Source organism: Somniosus microcephalus, chromosome 7 (genome assembly GCF_052327205.1).
Source record: "Somniosus microcephalus isolate GS21.2 chromosome 7, FLI_Smic_1.0, whole genome shotgun sequence".
NCBI lineage: Eukaryota > Metazoa > Chordata > Chondrichthyes > Squaliformes > Somniosidae > Somniosus > Somniosus microcephalus.
In genome coordinates, this window is record NC_140993.1 from 200,532,740 (window position 1) to 200,552,595 (window position 19,856).

At 42.2% G+C, this 19,856-nt stretch overlaps 1 protein-coding gene across 8 annotated transcripts in view; it reads right to left on the reverse strand.

The window, feature by feature from the left end:
• Positions 1 to 1,805: 1,805 nt before the first annotated feature.
• The window catches only part of enpp2 (ectonucleotide pyrophosphatase/phosphodiesterase 2), a 108,399-nt gene continuing 90,348 nt past the window's right edge, over positions 1,806 to 19,856 (reverse strand). For 5 of the 8 annotated variants that reach the window (XM_085993323.1, XM_085993324.1, XM_085993322.1 and 2 more), the window contains 6 exons: positions 18,873 to 19,008; positions 15,070 to 15,147; positions 12,076 to 12,208; positions 7,899 to 8,052; positions 6,383 to 6,496; positions 1,806 to 4,412 (listed from right to left, as the gene is read on the reverse strand). In XM_085993323.1, the coding sequence (XP_085849449.1) occupies positions 4,242 to 4,412; positions 6,383 to 6,496; positions 7,899 to 8,052; positions 12,076 to 12,208; positions 15,070 to 15,147; positions 18,873 to 19,008 (786 nt within the window). In that variant the 3' untranslated portion in view covers positions 1,806 to 4,241. The remainder of the gene's footprint in view (positions 4,413 to 6,382; positions 6,497 to 7,898; positions 8,053 to 12,075; positions 12,209 to 15,069; positions 15,148 to 18,872; positions 19,009 to 19,856) is intronic. The other 3 variants (XM_085993329.1, XM_085993328.1, XM_085993330.1) reach the window with 1 other exon arrangement.

The following is a 19,856-nucleotide window of genomic DNA, read 5'->3' on the forward strand; positions in this document are numbered from 1 at the left end:
ACTCACCTACCAACAATCTCTACCTTCACAATCAGAGCTTCACTTCACCCTCACAACCTTACCACTGCTGCAACACTCACACCCACATCTCAAGCCTTGCACACACTGACAGCTATTCAACTATGGCAGGCACATCACCCAAACACAGTGCACCACACTCACTCACACACTTCCTGTCTTGCAGGCCAAGGTGGCTCACAACCAGAGGGAGCAGCAGCAGACAGGCTGGGTGGGGGGAGGGGGGGGGTAAGATTGACATCCAGGACCTCAGTCAGATGAAGGAGAGAGTTCTGCAGATCATTGAGCAGAAGATCGTAGAGGCCGTGGCAACCGGCGAGGTTGAACCCCTTGGGCCAACAACAGTATGGTCATTCCTAATCCTTCTTTTCATATCCCACTTCCACCTCATCCCACAATCTCTTCTCACTTTCAAGCTACTGATGCTGTATGCAGGCATATCTGGCTTCCCCCACACCTAATCCTCCCCTCACCATAACCCAACTCTTGTGCCTTCCTGCCTTCAGATAATCAACAACAAGCACTGGACCAGCCTGTCCCCGAGGTGATGCAAGAGTGCAAGGGGGAAGAAGAGGAAGAAGACACTGCGTCACTGCATCTGTCACTCGCAGACACCCGCTCAGAAATTGACACTGCATGTACTTTAGAGGCTAGTGTAGAAGTGGGATCTGTACAGGGTGAGGCACGAGTGGGCTGCAGCAAGGCCAGGGGGAAAGGGTAGCTCGGGGGCCAGCTCCCCGGAGGGTGAATTTGCACGAGAATTCTGCTGCACAGGACCTCAATGGGGTGGCCTTCAGAAGAAATGGTGGTGGGCATGCACACCGAATTGATGGGTGCAATGGCAAGCCTGCCAGGAGCATGGAGGAGTCCGCCTCCAACATTGCACGGGGCTCTGCGCAGAGCTTGGAGCCCAGGATTTCCAGGCTGGAAATGATGGAAGACTCCTAAAGTGACTGCATCGACCCAGACATGATGATTCGTTTGATGGGCGATGTCGCGTCTGCCATTGCAGCACAGCACAAGGGTGATTAGTTCATATTGTTGCTGTAAATATGTGGTGATTTTTGAAAAATTTATTAATTTTGTTTGGAATCTTTTGTGGTGGCTCTCATTTCAGCTTTGTGCCCAGTAGGACACTGTGATATTCCATGACAGAGAGATGGTATGATGGGGATGTGGTGAGCAACAGGGATCTGGGGTTTCATTCACTGGAATCAGCGTCTGATGAGCCATTCATGGACAGCCTGTCCGGAAGGGGGATTGGCTGCCTGCCCTTGTCTCCGAGCAGACACCCTCGAGTTTGCTGTGGTGGCTGGAAGATTGTTGGCACACCAGACTGATGCAGGATGAAGGCATCATGGCTACTGCCAGCATAGCAGGCATTGGCCATCAAGAATCTTTGGGTAAGGTCGCACACCAACAGCACATTAAGTGAGTGGTAGCCTTGGCGGTTACGGAAGATCTCGGGATGGTTACACGGCAGCCAACAAAGCCATGCGTGTGTAGTCGATGGTGCCCTGCACCATGGGGAAGCTCACTATCCTGGCAAAAGCCATATGTGTGCTCGTTCTGCTACTCTCTGCTAAGAAGACAACGTAGTCCCTTCTCCTGGTGTAGAGAGCCTCAGTCACATCCCAGATGCAGCGATGGGTGGCAAACTGTGAGATGTTAGCTATGTCTCCTGCTGTAGACTGGAAGGATCCACTGGCGAAGAAATTGAGGGCTTTGAACATTATTACAAAAACAATGAAAATATACAAAGTAAATTCTACAATACAATGCTCGAGTTTCTTGTTCATGATTATGTTTATTTGTTTCCGTTTTGTTTTAGTAAACCAGTACACAGAAATGAACTATTGTGCCAGGGCAATTCAACTGGATGTACATTCTGTACCAACGCTCCCTCCACTTCAGTATAAAAGCATAGCAATTAAGTGCATGGAGATAGCAGTACAAAATGAACAAAACACTCTTTAGTCAGCTCATTATCAGAACATACTGTATACACTATCTGGCAAGTTTTTATGGTATTCTCTCTGTTCTGTAATTTGTGCATATTTCAACTGAAACAGAACCCATATGTGTGGGGGTAGGGGAAATCCAGGGCAGTATCTTAATCCCAGAACTATCTAGGAGATAAAATACAGACTTGTTTCATATAATTATTTTTGTAATAAATGAAATAGCCCACACCACACGCCATCCCAGGTTGTGGGAATTCTAATCTCAGAAGTACATCTCAGAACCACACACAAGGCTGAACAACAACATTTTACTTGTAATGTTCTATCCAAGCTACTTCAACATGCTCAATCAGTTAGCTCATGCTGTTTTGCATTATCTTGGCTCCATTCTTGTTAAAATAGGGCTAATTTATTAATTTTTGTTGAAGTTTTAATTCCAAATTCACATTTCTTAAAAAACACGTAAGAGTATGGCGGTGAATTCCCATGAGGATTCTCCCCATTGTCCATCTTAATTTTGGTGGAACAGCTGCGGTAACCCTGGAAAACTGGCTTAAACCACTGTTTTTATGGTACTTCCACTGAAGCTACAGCCGACAATCAGGAGAGCCCTCGCCCGAATTCACCCCCTGTATATATTAGGAAAATGTGATGTTCTTCCATGACCTCAACTCTGAGCTGCAGATTTAAACAATTTCTTGTTCAAAAAGTCACTTTCGACTATCAGTCAACCTTTCTGCCATTTAATGGTGAGGTTCATCATTGAAATGAATAAGTGACCTTCGCAAATACAGCAAATCTTGTACTCGACAGTTTTAATGCTTTTTAAATTTTCATGCTCGTTTTCAAATCCCTCCATGGCCTCGCGCCTCCCTATCTCTGTAATCTCCTACCCACAATCCTCAACAACCCTGAGATACCTGCACTCCTCTAATTCTAGCACTTAAGCAGCCCCAATTTCAATCGTTCCACCATTGGTGGCCGTGCCTTCAGCTGCCAAGGCCCCAAGCTCTGGAATTCCCTCCCTAAACACCTCTGTCTCTCGTTCCTCCTTTAAGACGCTCCTTAAAACCTACCTCTTTGGCCAAGCTTTTGGATATCTTCCCTAATATCTCCTTATGCGGCTCTGTGTCAAATTTTGTTTGATAACGCTCCTGTGAAGCACTTTGGGACGTTTTACAACATTAAAGATGCTATATAAATACAAGTTGTTGCTGTTACAAGCATCCGATTCACAGTAAACACTTGCAGCTTGTATGAGATTGAGGCAGTAACTCTGGGCATTTTCTACAGTGTCATGCATAGAATCTTGAGACAGCATTTTTTTTTTGTTTTTTTTCCAATCTCATTCCGTACCAATTCTGTGACTAACTAGTGAATTAGGGTTGAGATGGACTATCCATACTGAAGCTGCATATTGCTCCAGTTGTGACATACCTAATATGGAATAACTCTTAAACCTCAAACAGAAAGCTCAAGATTTACTGTTGTGGCAAAAAGCTTATTTTAAAACCTATCATTTTTTAAAAATGTTGCATCGATTGCAGCTTATTCCAGAACATATTTATACATGTAAAAATTCCAATAAAAAAACTCATCAAATATCAAAGAAAAAACAGATGCTCCCAAACATAAAAGCAGCCACTACACTATTTTCTTTACTTCCACCTCTTTAGATCTCTCAGGCCACATACATCTTTTCAGCTGAGAGCAACTCTGTAATGTGCAATGAAAGTAAATAGAAGCCTGTTTATGTTGCATTTAATTATCTTTTTTCCAAATCAAAGCACAATTATTGCAATTTGATTTAAGGTTTATTATATTTGTGACTCGATTTGCATATAAAGCATAAATATAAGTCTGCCTCATCTCAGCAATAGTGAAGTATAAATGAAGTTTTACCTATCTTATTTTTGATACACAGGACAGAAATTACAGAACAAAGAGTGCACTGAATAATCTTGGATTTCTCTCAATGCAAGTTTAAATCCTGTAGCCCAAGTCCTAATTTTAGGCAAAAACAAAAGCTGCAGTAGTACAAACAGTTTAAACACAAACATCACTCAAACAGCTAAATAATGACAAAGGAAGGGGCAAGGCACATGCTGGTTATTAAGTGTGACATATTAGGTGCAAAGCTTTAAAGAAACAGCTTTTAAAATATTCTGGTTTTGAATTAATAAATACAAAAACAAAGAGTATTAAAAAAATATACACCTGTACGTAAAAGATGTACTGCAAGAACAACAAATAGAAGATTTAGATTTCACTTTCAAATGTCTGTAAGAATGTCTTTAAAGAAAGGATTTCAGGATAAGCTCTGCTGGTCTTGCGGTAGAAATCCAAACCAGTTAGGTGTTCAATGTCGCGCACACGTGCCGTGTGTAACTTCATGAGGTCTTCAACCCATTTTGATTCATCATCGTTACTCTGAAATATACAAAACACGAGATTACTTTCTATTTGTGTTCTAAATGTATTTTTTTCTGTGGGGGGGGGGGTGCGGCGGGGTGGGGGGCATGGGGGGTGCGGCAGGGGGTGTTGCGGTGGCGTGCGGCGGGGGTTGCAAAGGTAAGTACACTTTTAAAAACACTTTGCACTTACCTCAGATACTCACCTCTACACTCTTGCGCCCATCACTTACCTCCACACCACACTTTTGCACCCCCGACCCACTACTCGCCTCGCTGACCTGGCGGGTTTCGGAGCCGTCAGGAAGCCCGCACTTGTGAGGGCAAAAAGGGGATAATCCTATTTTCTGCCTGTTAACAGGCAGCGCACCTGCCCCCAAATTCTACCATTTTCCCGGCAGACCCGCCTCCCCAGGGCTGGGAAAATCGGCCCCTTTGGCAGGGAAGCAATTATTTTGTCTGTTTATTCCAAGTGGCTATTTTTAAATAAAACTGTTTTAATGGGTTGCTTTTTTTGTTTCTATGGAGGAAAATTTTAACTAGAGAGTGTTCTTGTAGATATGACGATCCCTGAAATCGTTGGTGTGTTTCATAACCAGTTATTATTCAGTTAATTTACTGTATTAGAACAAAATTTAAAACATGCCATTAGTTTCAGAAATAGAGACAGGCTTGGATTATTAAAAAATATTTTTCCTTTTTAATATAGATCATTTGCACCTTACTGACACTGTCTATATTTTTCCCAATTTTCTACCCTCCTCTCCTGAAGGCAGAGCGTCTTGTTGGGCTGAGAACATTGAGGCCAGTTGTAGTGCTTTTCCCACTGGCCTGGGTGAGATTGGTGAACTCAACATAGGCCAGGGAGTGAACCTGGAGCCTTCCTGGCCTGTATCGCTTAGTATCACACCAATGATGCTTTTATCAACTGAGCCAACAGAACAAGCCGTGGGCTTTATGCCTTGATGTGGTATTTTGTGAAGTAAATTAACTGAATAACTACTTGTAAAACTGTTAACTGACGGTATTTATTTATTATTTTGAAATACAGCATCACAGCATTCATGCTTTAACCCCTTCTTGGCCTGCTGTTAGTTTTTGACAGCTTACAGAAATTTTTTTCAAAAGTATACAGGAACACTTGAATTAGAAAAGCGGGAGATGGAAGCCCTAAAAAGGTGGTCACTTTTATTTAAAATAAAACATTGGGAGTAGTCCCAGCATTATCCTTTGAACTTGTCCTTTGGACTGGCCCCTTATTCCAGGTAGCAGCTAATGAGAGTGAATTTCCTTGGGGCTTCTCCCGCTCCACCACCGTAACTGTGGTGGAAGTTCGGCCGAAACCCCATTTACGTGTTTAAATGGGTTTCCACTGAAACCCCAAGGAACTTCACCCCCAATAGCTTCTTTTAGCAAATATTCCTACATTGCAACAGTGACTACACTTCAAAAAGTACTTAATTAGCTGTAAAGCGTTTTGGGACATCCGGCAATCATGAAAGGCGCTATATAAATGCAAATCTTTCTTTTTTTTATATATATGGAGTTAAAAAGAGATGAATTTTCTCTCAGATCTATATTTTATTGACAATATAATTTCATCGATTTACTCAAAACAATATTGTGGTTTAGGTAAGATAGAATTTAGGTACATTTAAATTTGGTTTAAAGTATTTGAGAAGCATTTCCCTAGTTTGGGCCCTATTTTTGCCTGGTGTTGTTAGAATCCATTAAGAATAGTGACCACTATATTGACGACAGTTTAAAATTCCTGGATTGCCATTGTTGTGAATGTATAGGTAGGGTGCTTTGGGAGCTGAATTTGGTTGAAGAGTCAAATAGGAGAAGAAAGTTACACATTTGTTCTGGGTAATGTCTGCCTCCGAATTACACAGCATATATCCTTGAGCAGTTCTTGCTTTTTCTCCTAATGGACTTGACAGAATGGGGATAAATGCTCATGTTGGTGAATGAGAATAAAGAACGTACATTGTTACCTATACTTTGTACTGTAATGGGTGTGTGGTTTCTGGGTGAGGTGGCTAAATGCCGATTGGTGTTGCTGGGTTCTCTTGCAGTATAAAAGGTGCTGTTCTCAGAGAACTGTGAATAAACCAAATTGAAAAATCAAATGAAAGAGTATAAAATTATTTGATTCTGATGCTCTTCATTTTGGAGATGAAGGGAAATTAGATTCAACACATTAAGGACTTAACTAAGGAGTGTAAATATACTGCCTGGTGTGATACTGTGCCATAGAGATCAGTAACATCCAAGATGCAATCTCTTGTGTATAATGACTTAGCTGATCTCAGCCAGAGTGGTGATGAGGGTGCAATAATTGGCCTCTGTATAGTCAGGGTTCTCAGGCTGAGGCTGAACCACACGGTTTGCAACCTTGGTGTCATATTTGACCCTGAAATGGACTTCCAACCACATATCCGCAGCATAACTAAGAATGCCTATTTCCACCTCCGTAACATCGCCCGTCTCTGCCCTTGCCTCAGCTCATCCGCTGCTGAAACCCTCATCCATGCCTTTGTTACCTCTAGACTTGACTATTCCAACGCACTCCTGGCTGGCCTCCCAAATTCTACCCTACGTAAACTTGAGGTCATCCAAAACTCAGTGCCCGTGTCCTAACTCGCACCAAGTCCCGTTCCCCCATCACCCCTGTGCTCGCTGACCTACATTGGCTCCCGGTTAAGCTATGCCTCGATTTCAAAATTCTCATTCTTGTTTTCAAATCCCTCCATGGCCACAACCTTCACTATCTCTGTAATCTCCTCCATACAGCCCCACAACCCCTCCGCCCCTCACACCCCGAGATATCTGCGCTCCTCTAATTCTGCCCTCTTGAGCATCCCTGATTATAATCGCTCAACCAGTGGTGGCCGTGCCTTCTGTTGCCTAGGCCCCAAGCTCTGGAATTCCCTGATTAAACCTCTCCGCCTCTCTACCTCTCTTTCCTCCTTTAAGACGCTCCTTAAAACCTACCCCTTTGACCAAGCCTGTCCTAATTTCTCCTTATGTGGCTCGGTGTCAAGTATTTTGCTTATAATACCCCTGTGCAGCGCCTTGGGACATTTTACTACGTTAAAGGCGCTATAAAAATACAAGTTGTTGTTGTTGTTATCAATTCTGATAACTGTCCATTGACCCCTATTGAAGAATGCACATGGACAGGAGCTCGGCTCAGCTCAAATAGTCTGCAACACATTATCCTGGCTCATTAAGAATGGACATTTAAGAGATGTACTGGGTGCAGAGGGCTATCCAAAGAACTGTGTCAGAGCATAACTTGTTCTGGTATAGGCCCTTGGGTAGTGGTGTGCACCTGGAAAAGTAAGGGAAAGGGAAGGAAACTGAAAGATGAGAAATTAGATGAGAAAAGCAGTCCATGTATTAATTTTATATAGTGGTGATTTGTCTCAGGCAATGGCTGACACTAAAACAATGCTATTATCACACAGTATTATCTAATCCTCCTGTTTTCTACACTTACATTACAACTTTCATCATTGTCGGGTCTGTGTGGGAGAATGAATGATGACGCGGTGAGTGGCCCATCACACTTGTCCACAGGCTGAGTGCTATCCAGGCAGCTGGTCATAATACTGTAGTAATGAGTTGGGACTGGGATCGAACCATCAACTTGCCTAAAAGAGAAAACAAAATTCAAACGGTACTAAAACTGGAATATATCATTTTTCATGTTGTTCTGTCATCATGCATGCTTTAAGGGAGGTTGATAGTGTAACCCAGCAATTTGCAATATTTATGCATTTTAGACTGAATTTTTTGAAGCCCTGCCCCACTGGTAGCAAAACTTACCCGTAAATTTCTATAAGACAGCTAGTTAATACGAACATGTTATTGGTTCTGGTCATGAAATTGTCCTCATAATTTAACCCTTTAAGCCCCAGTATCATTCTGGTGAATCTGTGCTGCACCCCCTCCAAGGCCAATGTATCCTTCCTGAGGTTTGGTGCCCAAAACTGAATGCAGTTCTCCAGATGGGGTCTGACCAAGGCTCTGTACAACTGGAGCATCACTTCCTCACTTTCGAATTCCGGCCTTCTTGCAATAAAGGCCAACATTCCATTAGTCTTTTTGATTACATTTTGTTCCTGTGCACCAGCTTTTAGTGATTTGTATATATGAACACCTCAATCTCTTTGCTCTTCTATAGTTCCTAGTTTCTCACCATTAAGAAAACATTCCGATTTGTCTTTCTCAAATTCAAAATGGACAACCTCACATTTCCTCACACTGAACACCCTCTACCATCCTCCTCCCATCCAGACAACTTACTGCCTCCTAACTTCAACATCATCTGCAAACTTGGATTTACAGCTCTTTACTCCTTTATCCAAGTTAATTAATATATGGTGAAAAGATGTGGCTCCAGTATAGATCCCTGTGAACACAGATCCTGCTAATCAGGGAATGAACCCTTTATCCCTCCTTTCTGTCTCCCACCTCCCAACCAATTACTGACCCATATCATAAGGTTGCCTCCAATTCTGTGCGCTCTCATATTTGCTAATAATCTCTTGTGCCGAGCCTAATTAAATGCTTTCGGGAAGTGCATACAGACCACATCCATAGACACTCCCCTATCCACCATGCTACTGAACCCCTCAAAACAATTCAACTAAATTAGTCAATTAGAAATATGGGCAATTTCTTCTTTTCTGGTAGCAGATATTCTATACATTTTTGGAGGGTGAGGGAGTAGAACCATAAAAGTTTGCAAACTAAAAGAAGACATTTGGCCCTTGCATCTGTTCCAGCCCTTTTCTAGAACAATCCAAAGCTAATCCTAGTGCCTCACTCTCTCCCGATAACCCTCCATCTTCTGATGCTTCCAATACTTGTGCAATTTTGCCATAAAAGATGCAATCATCTCTCCCTCAACCACTTTCTATGTATTCCATGCTCCAACGACTCTCTGTGTAAAGACATTTTTCCTACTCTCTCCCCACACTCTCTTTTAAATTGATGACCCTCGTCACTGGCTCCTCAACAAGAGGAAATAGTCTTTCCCCATTTACTCTATTAAAACCCTTCAGAATTTAATAATTTAGGATAAAGTTGTACTGTTATTTTGTATCAATCCAAAGTGGTTTTGGGTGTGCAAAGTGAAAAGCAGTATACCGCCGAGTGCACTAAAGCCACGTGGTGCGAGATGGCCCTCCAGGAGTTGACACCACTTTGAGTTTGCAGCAGGTGTAGTATAACTCCAGCCCAATGCCACATCACATTTCAAAAGCCACCAGGGCATACTTTGCTTCTCCTTGGAACTTTTAAAACTTGAAGGTAATGTTTTTAATACTAGGAGAAAGCACACTTTCTCACCAAGCATGCACAGAGCTCCACTGTTTGTACACTACAATCAGGATTTATTGGCAAATACTAGAGTTGGCTGCAATATAGCAGCATTAGGTTGGAGTACTCCCGTTCCTTGAATATTGTTCTGTAAATATTTGACATTGCAGTCCAGCAATAGTATCAGTGTTTATAAGTTAAAGTTCCCCGGTTAATTACAAGCTGGCAGCCAGCCCATTTTTGCTTCCATTAGCGTCGCTGAGTGGAACTTTCCAACTGCACAAATGAACTCTCAGATGACAAGCAGCATCATGGAAATTCTAGTACCGTTAACCAAACTGACCCATGGCTTTTTATTTTACAGGTGACGGATTAACTCTGCAAGTATATCTTGGGCATAACTTTTGGGGATGCTGGATAATTTATGTTACTGTCTAAAGAAGTAAATATTTCAATCCATTCTTCACAGTCCATTAAGAGTCATGCTTTTAAAAAAATACTGTCAGGTTTGTGCAGAGAAGTAGTGAGAGATTTATGGTAAACATGTATACACGTATTATATCATTTAATCGTTAGACTGCCAGTGAACTCAAGGATATCCTCTCCAAGGATAAGTCTCTTTGAGCCAGCAATTAAAAAAATATGTTTTCAGCTCACTTGCTGTGATACTGAAACAATTACATTAATAAAGCTATTCAACTATCAGTAGTTACTATATTACATAATAATCCTATACTACAGAAATAAACTCCCCAAAGTTTTGAAATGCTTTGCTTCTTCTTGCTTTTTCTTTCCAGGTTCCTCCTCTTCATTCTCCCTCCCCTCTATTTTTACATTTTTTTTACTTCATGCACTCTATTCTAGCTTTTCACACTGTTTTTGATTTAAATACCTTGAAGTACTTTATATGCATGTTTTCTTTAGCTTCCTAGACTCCATTTTGGAGGTGGAAGCCCCGGAAGATGTTTTTCAGCCAATTGTGGCCTATAATTCCATGGCCATTTTATAGGTACAACCTGTTCTATTTCTTTTGTGAATGTGTTGTGTCAATACATACGTGCTAGAATTGGGTGAATGATCTTGTCCGTGGCACAAGCAGATTGATTGCAATCAACCTAATCATCCAGCAAGGGTTCATTTTCCTTAAAAACCTGTGATAATTTGTGAACTTTACTTCTAATTTTTATTCCTTTTTGATTTTGCGTACCTGCGTTCCCTTCTTCCTTGTACAATTGTCACTGCTCACTGTCCATCATCATTCTTTCATTTTCTCATTCCACCTTCCACACATTTATGTTACCCTGAGCATGGAACAACCTACATACCTATGGACATCATCTATTCTATATCTTGGCCAGTCTGCTCATGTAACTGTTGCATGAAGGAACATTCATGACATGAAAAGGTTTTTCCTTTTCCTCTAAAATCCCTCCAATGATATTAGCCTTCTGGGGGAAACATTCTTGCACATATAGCCTCCTCTTCTTTTTATTTCTGCCTTCTTTCGTGAATGTCTTCTCTTCCTTGGATTCTTTACTTTTCTCATTCCTTGATTTCCTATCCCATTGCATTTCTTTTGTATCCTTTACCTTGCGTCAATCAAGATTTCATGCTGGCTAAATGTGATCCTGCAAATTATTGCGTCACAAGAGCTTGAAAGCTGAAAAATCTAGCTACACACTAACTAAAAATATCTTAATGTGAAAAGTAACGGTTGGGAAATTCTTCGGAGCTGGTCCCACTTAGCCGGCATTGTATGGCTGGAATTGCAACAGAACCCCACTTACGCACTTGCGGGTAAATGGAGTTTTCTGGTGAAATAATTCCGCCAGAGCGAGAAGAACACCAAAGAATTTTCCAGCCAATGTAAATGTATAGGATGAGACAAAACAACAGGAGAGGGACTCAAGTATAAGGGTGCAAGGAGAGAGAAAGGCAAAGCATTTACCCTCCTTTCATGGCACATTTCATAATCACCATTTTGTGATTTATGTTCATTATCAGATGTGTTGTGATTATATGGACATTGTAAACTGGGTCTGGAGCAGCACCATTTTTGATATGCAACTGTTTAAGTTCTTGCTCTACTAACAGATGAAAGGTTGCATGAAGAAGTCACAAAAGAAAATCGAGTCAAACTGCTAGCAAGTTTGCTGGATATACTAAAACTAAGCTCTTCAGGCCCTCGTATTACATGTCATACTTGTTGAAATGGTCGGTGTAGTTAATCTCAAGTAAAATGGTATCAGTAAATAGCTAATCTCAGATCAACACAGAGGCAAGCTATCAAAGTGTAAATAAATGCATTGCCTTGTATTTAAACAGAACAAAAACAAAAAGGCTAGGCTTACCGTTTTATTTTATCAAGTGTGTCATAGAGACCATCATAGTCATAATCAAATACAGGACCACTTATGACATTAATTCCATTCCGTTCTGTTGCCAGTTTTTTCACCATTACCTTGTGAAAGTAGTTCCACACTTCTGCACAACAGCAATCAGAACAGAAAAATAACAGTCGGTGAAAACAATACAATTCTTAACACAAAGTTGAAATATAACTGACAATTACTTAGCAACAAAGTGAGCCTCTGTTTACAACAGGCGTCTCACAAACACATAAAAACGCTATTGATATATATTAATGTAAAAGTAACCTGAACCTGACCACCTACAATTTGTTGAGCACCACAAAAACTACTGAAGGATTGTACAACAGCCAGTTAGCAACAGTTTGATGGGTTTACACATCATCAACTAACATTTTCTCGCTGTAATGTGGCATTAGTAAAGCTACAAACTTCACTGCTCTTCACTAGTGTAAGAGGAGCCCAGGATTCCTGTCGTTGGTCATCCAGTTGATATCACTGGCATGTAGGGGATAAGTAACAAGTGTTCACAATCTCAAGTGCCCACTAGGACAAGAGAGATTCTGACTCAACATAACAACAGAAAATGCGGTGGCATAGTGGTTAGCACTGTTGCCTCACAGCGCCAGGGACCCGGGTTCGAATCTGGCCTCGGGTGACTGTCTGTGTGGAGTTTGCACATTCTCCCCGTGTTTGCGTGGGTTTCCTCCGGGTGCTCCGGTTTCCTCCCACAGTCCAAAGATGTGCGGGTTAGGATGATTGGCTATGATAAATTGACCCTTAGTGTTAGGGGGATTAAATACGTGGGGCTACGGGGATAGGTGTGGGATATGTGTTGGTGTAGGGGTTACGGGGATCGGGTGGGATATGTGTCGGTGCAGGCTCGATGGGCCGAAATGGCCTCTATCTGCACTGTGGGGTTTCTGTGATTTCTGTGAAAATGCTGGAAAAACTCAGCAGGCCAGGCAACATCTGTGGAGAGAGAAATAGAGTCAACATTTCAGGTCGAAACCCTTTGTCAAGACTGAAGAAGCACAGGAAATGAAACAGATTAAAAGGCCAGTATGGGGGCTGGGAGAGAACAAAGAGAAGTGAAGAGACATTAAGAGGTATTCAAAACGAGACGAGATGGTGATAGAACTAGTGGAGGCAAAAGACGGCTCTAGATTAGGTGTGAAATGCGCTGGCAGAATGGGAGACAGTTGCCATGTGGGCGAGAAAAAAGGGGGGGGGGAGGGCCAAAACAAAGGTGTGGATAAAAAATATAAGTAATAAAGTAATGGGGGCCGAGGTTATGATCTGAAATTGTTGAACTTGATATTGAGTCCAGAAGGCTGTAAAGTGCCTAATCGGAAGATGAGGTGCTGTTCCTCGAGCTTACGCTGAGCTTCCGTGGAACAATGCAAGAGCCCGAGTACGGTGAGGTCCGAGTGAGAATGGGGCAGAAGCTCAGTGTAAGCTCGAGGAACAGCACCTCATCTTCCGATTAGGCACTTTACAGCCTTCCGGACTCAATATCGAGTTCAACAATTTCAGATGATAACCTCAGCCCCTATTACATTTTTTATCCACACCTTTGTTTTGGCCCTCCCCCCTTTTTTTCTCTCCCACATGGCAGCTGTCTCCCATTCTGCCAGCGCATTTCACACCTAATCTAGAGCCGTCTTTTGTCTCTCCACCAGTCCTATCACCATCTCGTCTCGTTTTGAATACCACTTAATGGCCTAGAAATTCAGTTGTTTGCGCCAGCCGCTAGCGCCTTAGGAGGAGGAGATGTGGGGCGCTAGGCGGCTAGCGGCCGGGCGCTGCGTGATCTGCGCCTCTCCCCAACTTCAGTAAAGATTTAGCGGCGGCGCAAAGCCTTTGCGCGCGCTCAGCTGCGCGCGCAGATCCTGACGTCATTTCATCGTGCAACGCCCTTTGTGCGCCCCAAACCGGAAATTCAGTGGCGCCGGCCTATTGCGCGCCTGGCGCCCCTAGCGACTGGTGGAGGGGAACGGTTCCCAGTCGCTGCGGGGCGCGGGGGGCGCTAATTAAAGGGCACTCCTCCTGCAGTAGAAATGGCAGCCATTTTGCATCACTCCTTCTTTGTGAGAGATGGATCTTTGCAGAGAGACAAAGGTAGAGAGCTTTCTGGTTTGGCTCAACACTCGCACAGGTACTTGTGGCTTCAGGCCACAGCTTTGCACTTGTCTTTAACTTCAGAGCCATAGCATTGACTGGAAACATATAATGGGGGCTGCAATGGGTGCAAACGTTGGCCTTCTCCATAGTCCTGGGCGTTGTCCAGATCAAGCAGCAGTGGTCAGGCCTTGCTTCAGGGCTGCAGTGTGCAGGGCGTGGCAGGCAAACAAATCCACCCTCCCCCTTTAAGAGCTCACCGGCGCCAGAGTGTCTGCCGTCAATCAACAACTCGCCGCACCTGCGCTGCGCCCGCCCTCGGGGGTTTCGCCCCAGGCCGCCGGCTTAGCGCCTAATGATAGTCGTGCATCGCCTGTTTTAGCGCAGCAGCAACCTCTTGGGGCGATGCCACTGAATATCGGCGAAGGTGGCGCGAAGTTGCGCCGGGCGCAAACTTTAGCAGCCGCCCGGCTGTAGCGCCCCAAACGTGGCTATACTGAATTTCTAGGCCAATGTCTCTTCACTTCTCTTCTGTTTTCTCCCAGCCCCCAAACTGGCCTTTTAATCTGTTTCATTTCCTGTGCTTCTTCAGTCTTGACAAAGGGTTTCGACCTGAAACGTTGACTCTATTTCTCTCTCCACGGATGTTGCCTGGCCTGCTGAGTTTTTCCAGCATTTTCTGTTGTTCGTTCGGATTTCCAGCATCTGCAGTATTTTGCTATCGTACGAGAGATTCTGTCTCCATCTAGTGGTCAAACCAAAATACTAAGTCCTTAATAACAGAAATGTGGAATGAAGATTCTGCTACTTCACCATTTTTCCTTTTTGACTTCACAAGCACTAATGAATACTCACTTTTAAAAGCGGGATACATTGGAACAATATTTGAAGTTAGAAGGGCATCATATTTAGCATCAAGTGAGGAACCAAGGGCTGCAAAATAAGAAAAAAAAGGACTAAAATTGATCTGTTGGGAATTACATTGAAGTATATTCTGTTCTTACAGATTTTTTTTTTTTTTTAAGAAATAAAACAATTTTATTGCGTATCTTTATGCAAAACGTACACAGTCTAGTATTTAAAAGCTCATATTTAAAAATAAATAAAGCATAACAATTATCCAATGAGATATTCCATCCATTTTGAAATATATCCTTCTTTGCCAAAATAAATCATAATTCCAAGGATGATTGGTGGGGCGGGGGGAGGGGGGATTGTATTTACGATTTTTCCAAAAATACCAACCAGAGGAAATCATTTCAAAGTCATTTATGATGTCATTACACATTGTAACCAAATTCTTCCCGACTGGCGGCTGCAATACCAAGCAAAGATCAGGTAATCGGAGTTTCAATCCCAGTCACACATTTGCACTCAGTTTATCCCTAGAGGGAAAGATTCGTCAGTCTCAGTTTGATTATCTGCATAAGGAAGGAGTTTTTTTCCCTTCTGGCAGTGTCAGAAGCCTCGGTCATGAGGGACAATTGGAGAAACCTGGATTCTTTGGTCTTGAAAAGCAATGGCTAAGAGGGGACCTGAAAGTCATATAAAGTAGTGAGCCGTATGGAAAAGTAAACCTGCTAAACCATGGATGGTGTGACAAAGGAGCACAGATTCAAACTGGCAAAAGACAAATGTAGAATTGATACCAATTAGGTTTCTTTTACACACAAAAGGGCAAGTGAAGGCAAAAACCTTGGAATTGTTTAAGAAACAGTTGGAGGAGGTGATGGAGCCCTGCAGGTTCTTGTTTCTGTCTGAATAGATGAACAAGGGTGGATCAAATGACCTGCCTCATTGTATCTATCTTCTAGTCTTATCAATAAAATGCTACACAAAACATTATTTAGTTTGAAATTGGGTGAGAAATTAGAAGTGCCCAAATTGGATGCAAAATACTCACATGATGGCGCATCAAATTAAAATCAAATCGTCATTTAAATTACCTACTTAAATACTTTAATATTGTAGCAAACCATTATAAATGTTCCCCTCTTTTCTAATCTGATACTTAAGTATTCCAATACTCAAATGTTATAGGGCTAGATTGACATTTTCACTGCCTGGGCAGTAATCTGGCGGAGAGAATCATCCATTCTTTATAGAACCCACCTGATTTTCATTCCATTGAGTCAATCGGTCAGGTTACCGCCCATTTGGTGAAGACACAAATCTACCCCATTGTCTCTCATTCTAAATCAGTAAGGGAAATCGAGGTTGAAATTGCCTGTTCTGGGATAAGGCCGCCATTCAAATTTTGGGCCAAATAATCATGCAGCATATTTTTAACTCCCCGGTCTTCTGTTATCTAACTGTCTACCTGTGAAGAGGATCAATTGTTTAAAATGCTGCTTGCATGCTTTACATTTTACTGCTAAGCTTTAGTTGTTCTTCCACTACAAAGTTCTGACAGTAAAAGGTAACAATTCAGTATTATGAAGATCACCTATAAAAAGGACCAAAGTAGTTATCAGGATTTTTTTTTCATTTATTACATTTAGATTTATCATTGAATTTTTATGCCCATCAAGATAAGGGGTGTCGGTGCTCGGAATAGAACTTTTATTCATTTTGAATGTTAGCATCAAGTGTTCCCAGGCCAGGCAAAGGTTTCCATTATTCTGTCGAAAAATGTGCACTAATGCCAACCGCAAAACCATCCCCAATTACCCACTTTCCACACCACCCATCCTTCCAGCCCGTCTTATTTTATGTTTCATTCACCAGCAGACCAGAAGTTGTAACAAAACCGCAGTAAAAGAGGGCAAGCAAGTGACAAGAGAGTTGGGAATATTCAGGAGGTGGGATTTGACAGTGAAATCAACCTGCCAGCTTCTATTAGCTGAGATTCATGTGCTGCAATCTCGAACCAAGAGTCAAAGTGAGTTTGGGGGAATTGGCAATTGAAAAACAGTTCAAGTAAAAATTTGGATTCAGGTAAATCCAGTATCAATTCTTCACCATAAAGGAATTATCCTTAGCACAATTTGAAATGCTATACGATGTGCTATTTACTAAATTAACTAGCACTCAGGGACAGAAAGTAGACCTTGTATTCACATTACAATCCAGGAGCTCTTAAAATAAAATCCATGCTCTGAGAAGTAAAAAGCTGATTGGTGAAAAGCTCAACTTTGTTCCAGTCAGTAAATGAAATTAAAGCCTTTAATTTAAACTGTGTCTGATAGTACCATAGCGTACCAATGCTCTGCACCGTGTGACACAAGTGGGGTCACTTCCAATAATTCTCATGTGGTGCATTCTAGATCTCAAATCCAGCTGTATGGGGAGGTGCAGTGGAAAGGAGTGGTCCTTCTTGGGGAGGGGAATGGTGGGGTTGGGCCTGGTGCAGCAGCAGTCCAGGTTATTTTCGTGGGGCCAGAAGGAGCAGGTGTACTTATCATTGGGCTCCTGTTCAGCTGGACCGAGTGTACATGCCGCACGCTCCACCCAGTTGAGTTTTAAAATGTCATTGGAGTCCATGTGATTTAATGGAACCTGAGGTAAATACCTAAATTAGCCGCGCACTTGCTTTAGGTGGCTGCCTGGGCGCCTATACCGAGGACCCTGGCAAAATAGCGATGGTGGAAACGGGGCAGCAAGTTCTTACCTGCCATTTTCAAGGAGTTGCCATCCCATTCCCGCTAGGCAGGAGGCCTCAAAATCTCCCCTCGAGAGCATTTCCACCTGCCCTGATATCTAGGTAATGCATTATAGTCTACCCAGGATAACAAACAGAGAACCCTTTTTAGATTACTTCAAGTATTGGCTCTATCCCAGGGGATCCTCCTCATCTTTAGAAGCTGCCAAATAATATTACACTACATCTTGTTTTGGGCTTTAACTACCAAAAACATTTATTAAACAGTAACAGAACGAGCAAACGCAGTCATAACTAAACATACATTTTTACGGTTGTTAAATTTTGCTAATTCTTCATATAGTGCAAAATAACAAATAGTTTGCAATTTTTGTGCTAAACCTTTGCTATAATTGCTTTTTTATATATAATCGTTCTTTAATCCCTTTTTCAACAACTATGGAAATTGTCGGGTGTAGCTAATTCTCTTCAGACAACCTTACTTCAAATGTTCCAGACCAAGCTCACTAATTTGAAACATACAGGCTGATAATTATCTCCAAAGTGGGACTGAAGCTTCATGAATTTATACAATTGTCTGCTAAATTCAAAGGAGCTTCCAATCAAACATACAGTTAAACAAATCATAGAGAAATTTGTATTTTTCCTCAGTCATTAATTTTTCAGCCAAAGCAACAGATTTTTGCAACAAAGAAAGACTTGCACTTATATAACCTCAGGACATCCCAAAGTGCTTTACAGCCCATTAAGTACTTCTGAAGTAGAGTCACTGTTGTAATAAACTGAGCTGGAGAATTCTTCTGTCAGTAAAGCAGTTTTAAACCTATTATGAAGGATGACAGAATCAAAGAAGTCAATACCAATCTAAATATTAGACATAAATTTTAATTTTTTGTCTAGAAGATCACGTCACTTTTGGTCAGGGAATGGTGTGAACTGGGGTGAAGGGAGTCAGACCTTCAGATAAGCAGATTTACTGAAATAAAATGTTTTGCGTTATATTGTCTAAATCTATCAATTCATCTGCATAAAGGTTATAGAAAACAAATTAACTTACTGGGAGGATAAAGAAACCCATATGAAATTTGTCTGTCTGCTCTATAAGCAGAACAACTTTGACTGTGACTTGCAGAGATGCGTATATCAGGTCTCACACAGTTACTCAGAAAGTCTGGAAGGTTAAAGAGCTCCACCTGCATTTGATGTAAAAGGTTCTGTTATAATAATACCAATGAGTCTCTCAACTTTGCGAGGTAATTTTATGCGTTTTTCTTCTGGTAAAATAAGCATTTAGAAAAAAACTTTCAGCAATTTATTTTGATCATCATGCAATAGTAACAGATCATAGAAATTACAATATATTGGGGCTGAAAATGAGCAGCTCTTCTGGTGCACTATTGCCATAAGTCCAACAGGAGTGTGACAGAAGGGCCAGAAATTAGGCCAGGAACCTGATATGTTCGGTGCTGGCTTTTCCCACCAGTTTCCACAGGGCCTTGTTTATGGCAGAATCAGTCCACCCCAAACATGGTGCCCTGTGCAAGAGGCAGGGTGGCCAGGAGAAGGGACTTCCAATCCAGGAGTTTCCTCACACCTGGCTTTGTGGAACAGCAGCAGAGTGATACACAAAATAAAACCAGTGGTACCAGCCAGCTGGCTGGTGGGACTAAAAGCCCTCCTCAGGATCCAGACCTGGGTAGTTCTTTATTTTGGCCTTTATTGCAAGGGTGTTGGAGTACAAGAATAACAAAGTCTTACTACAATTGCACAGGGCTTTGGTGAGACCACACCGGGAGTACTGTGCACAGTTTTGGTCTCCTTATCTGAGAAAGGACATACATGCCTTAGAGGCAGTGCAACGAAGGTTCACTAGACTGATCCCTGGGGTGAGAGGGTTGTCCTATGAGGAGAGATCGAGTAGATTGGGCCTATACTCTCTGGAGTTTAGAAGAATGAGAGGTGATCTCATTGAAACATACAAGATTCTGAGGGGGATTGACAGGGTAGATGCTGAGAGGTTGTTTCCCCTGACTGGAGAGTT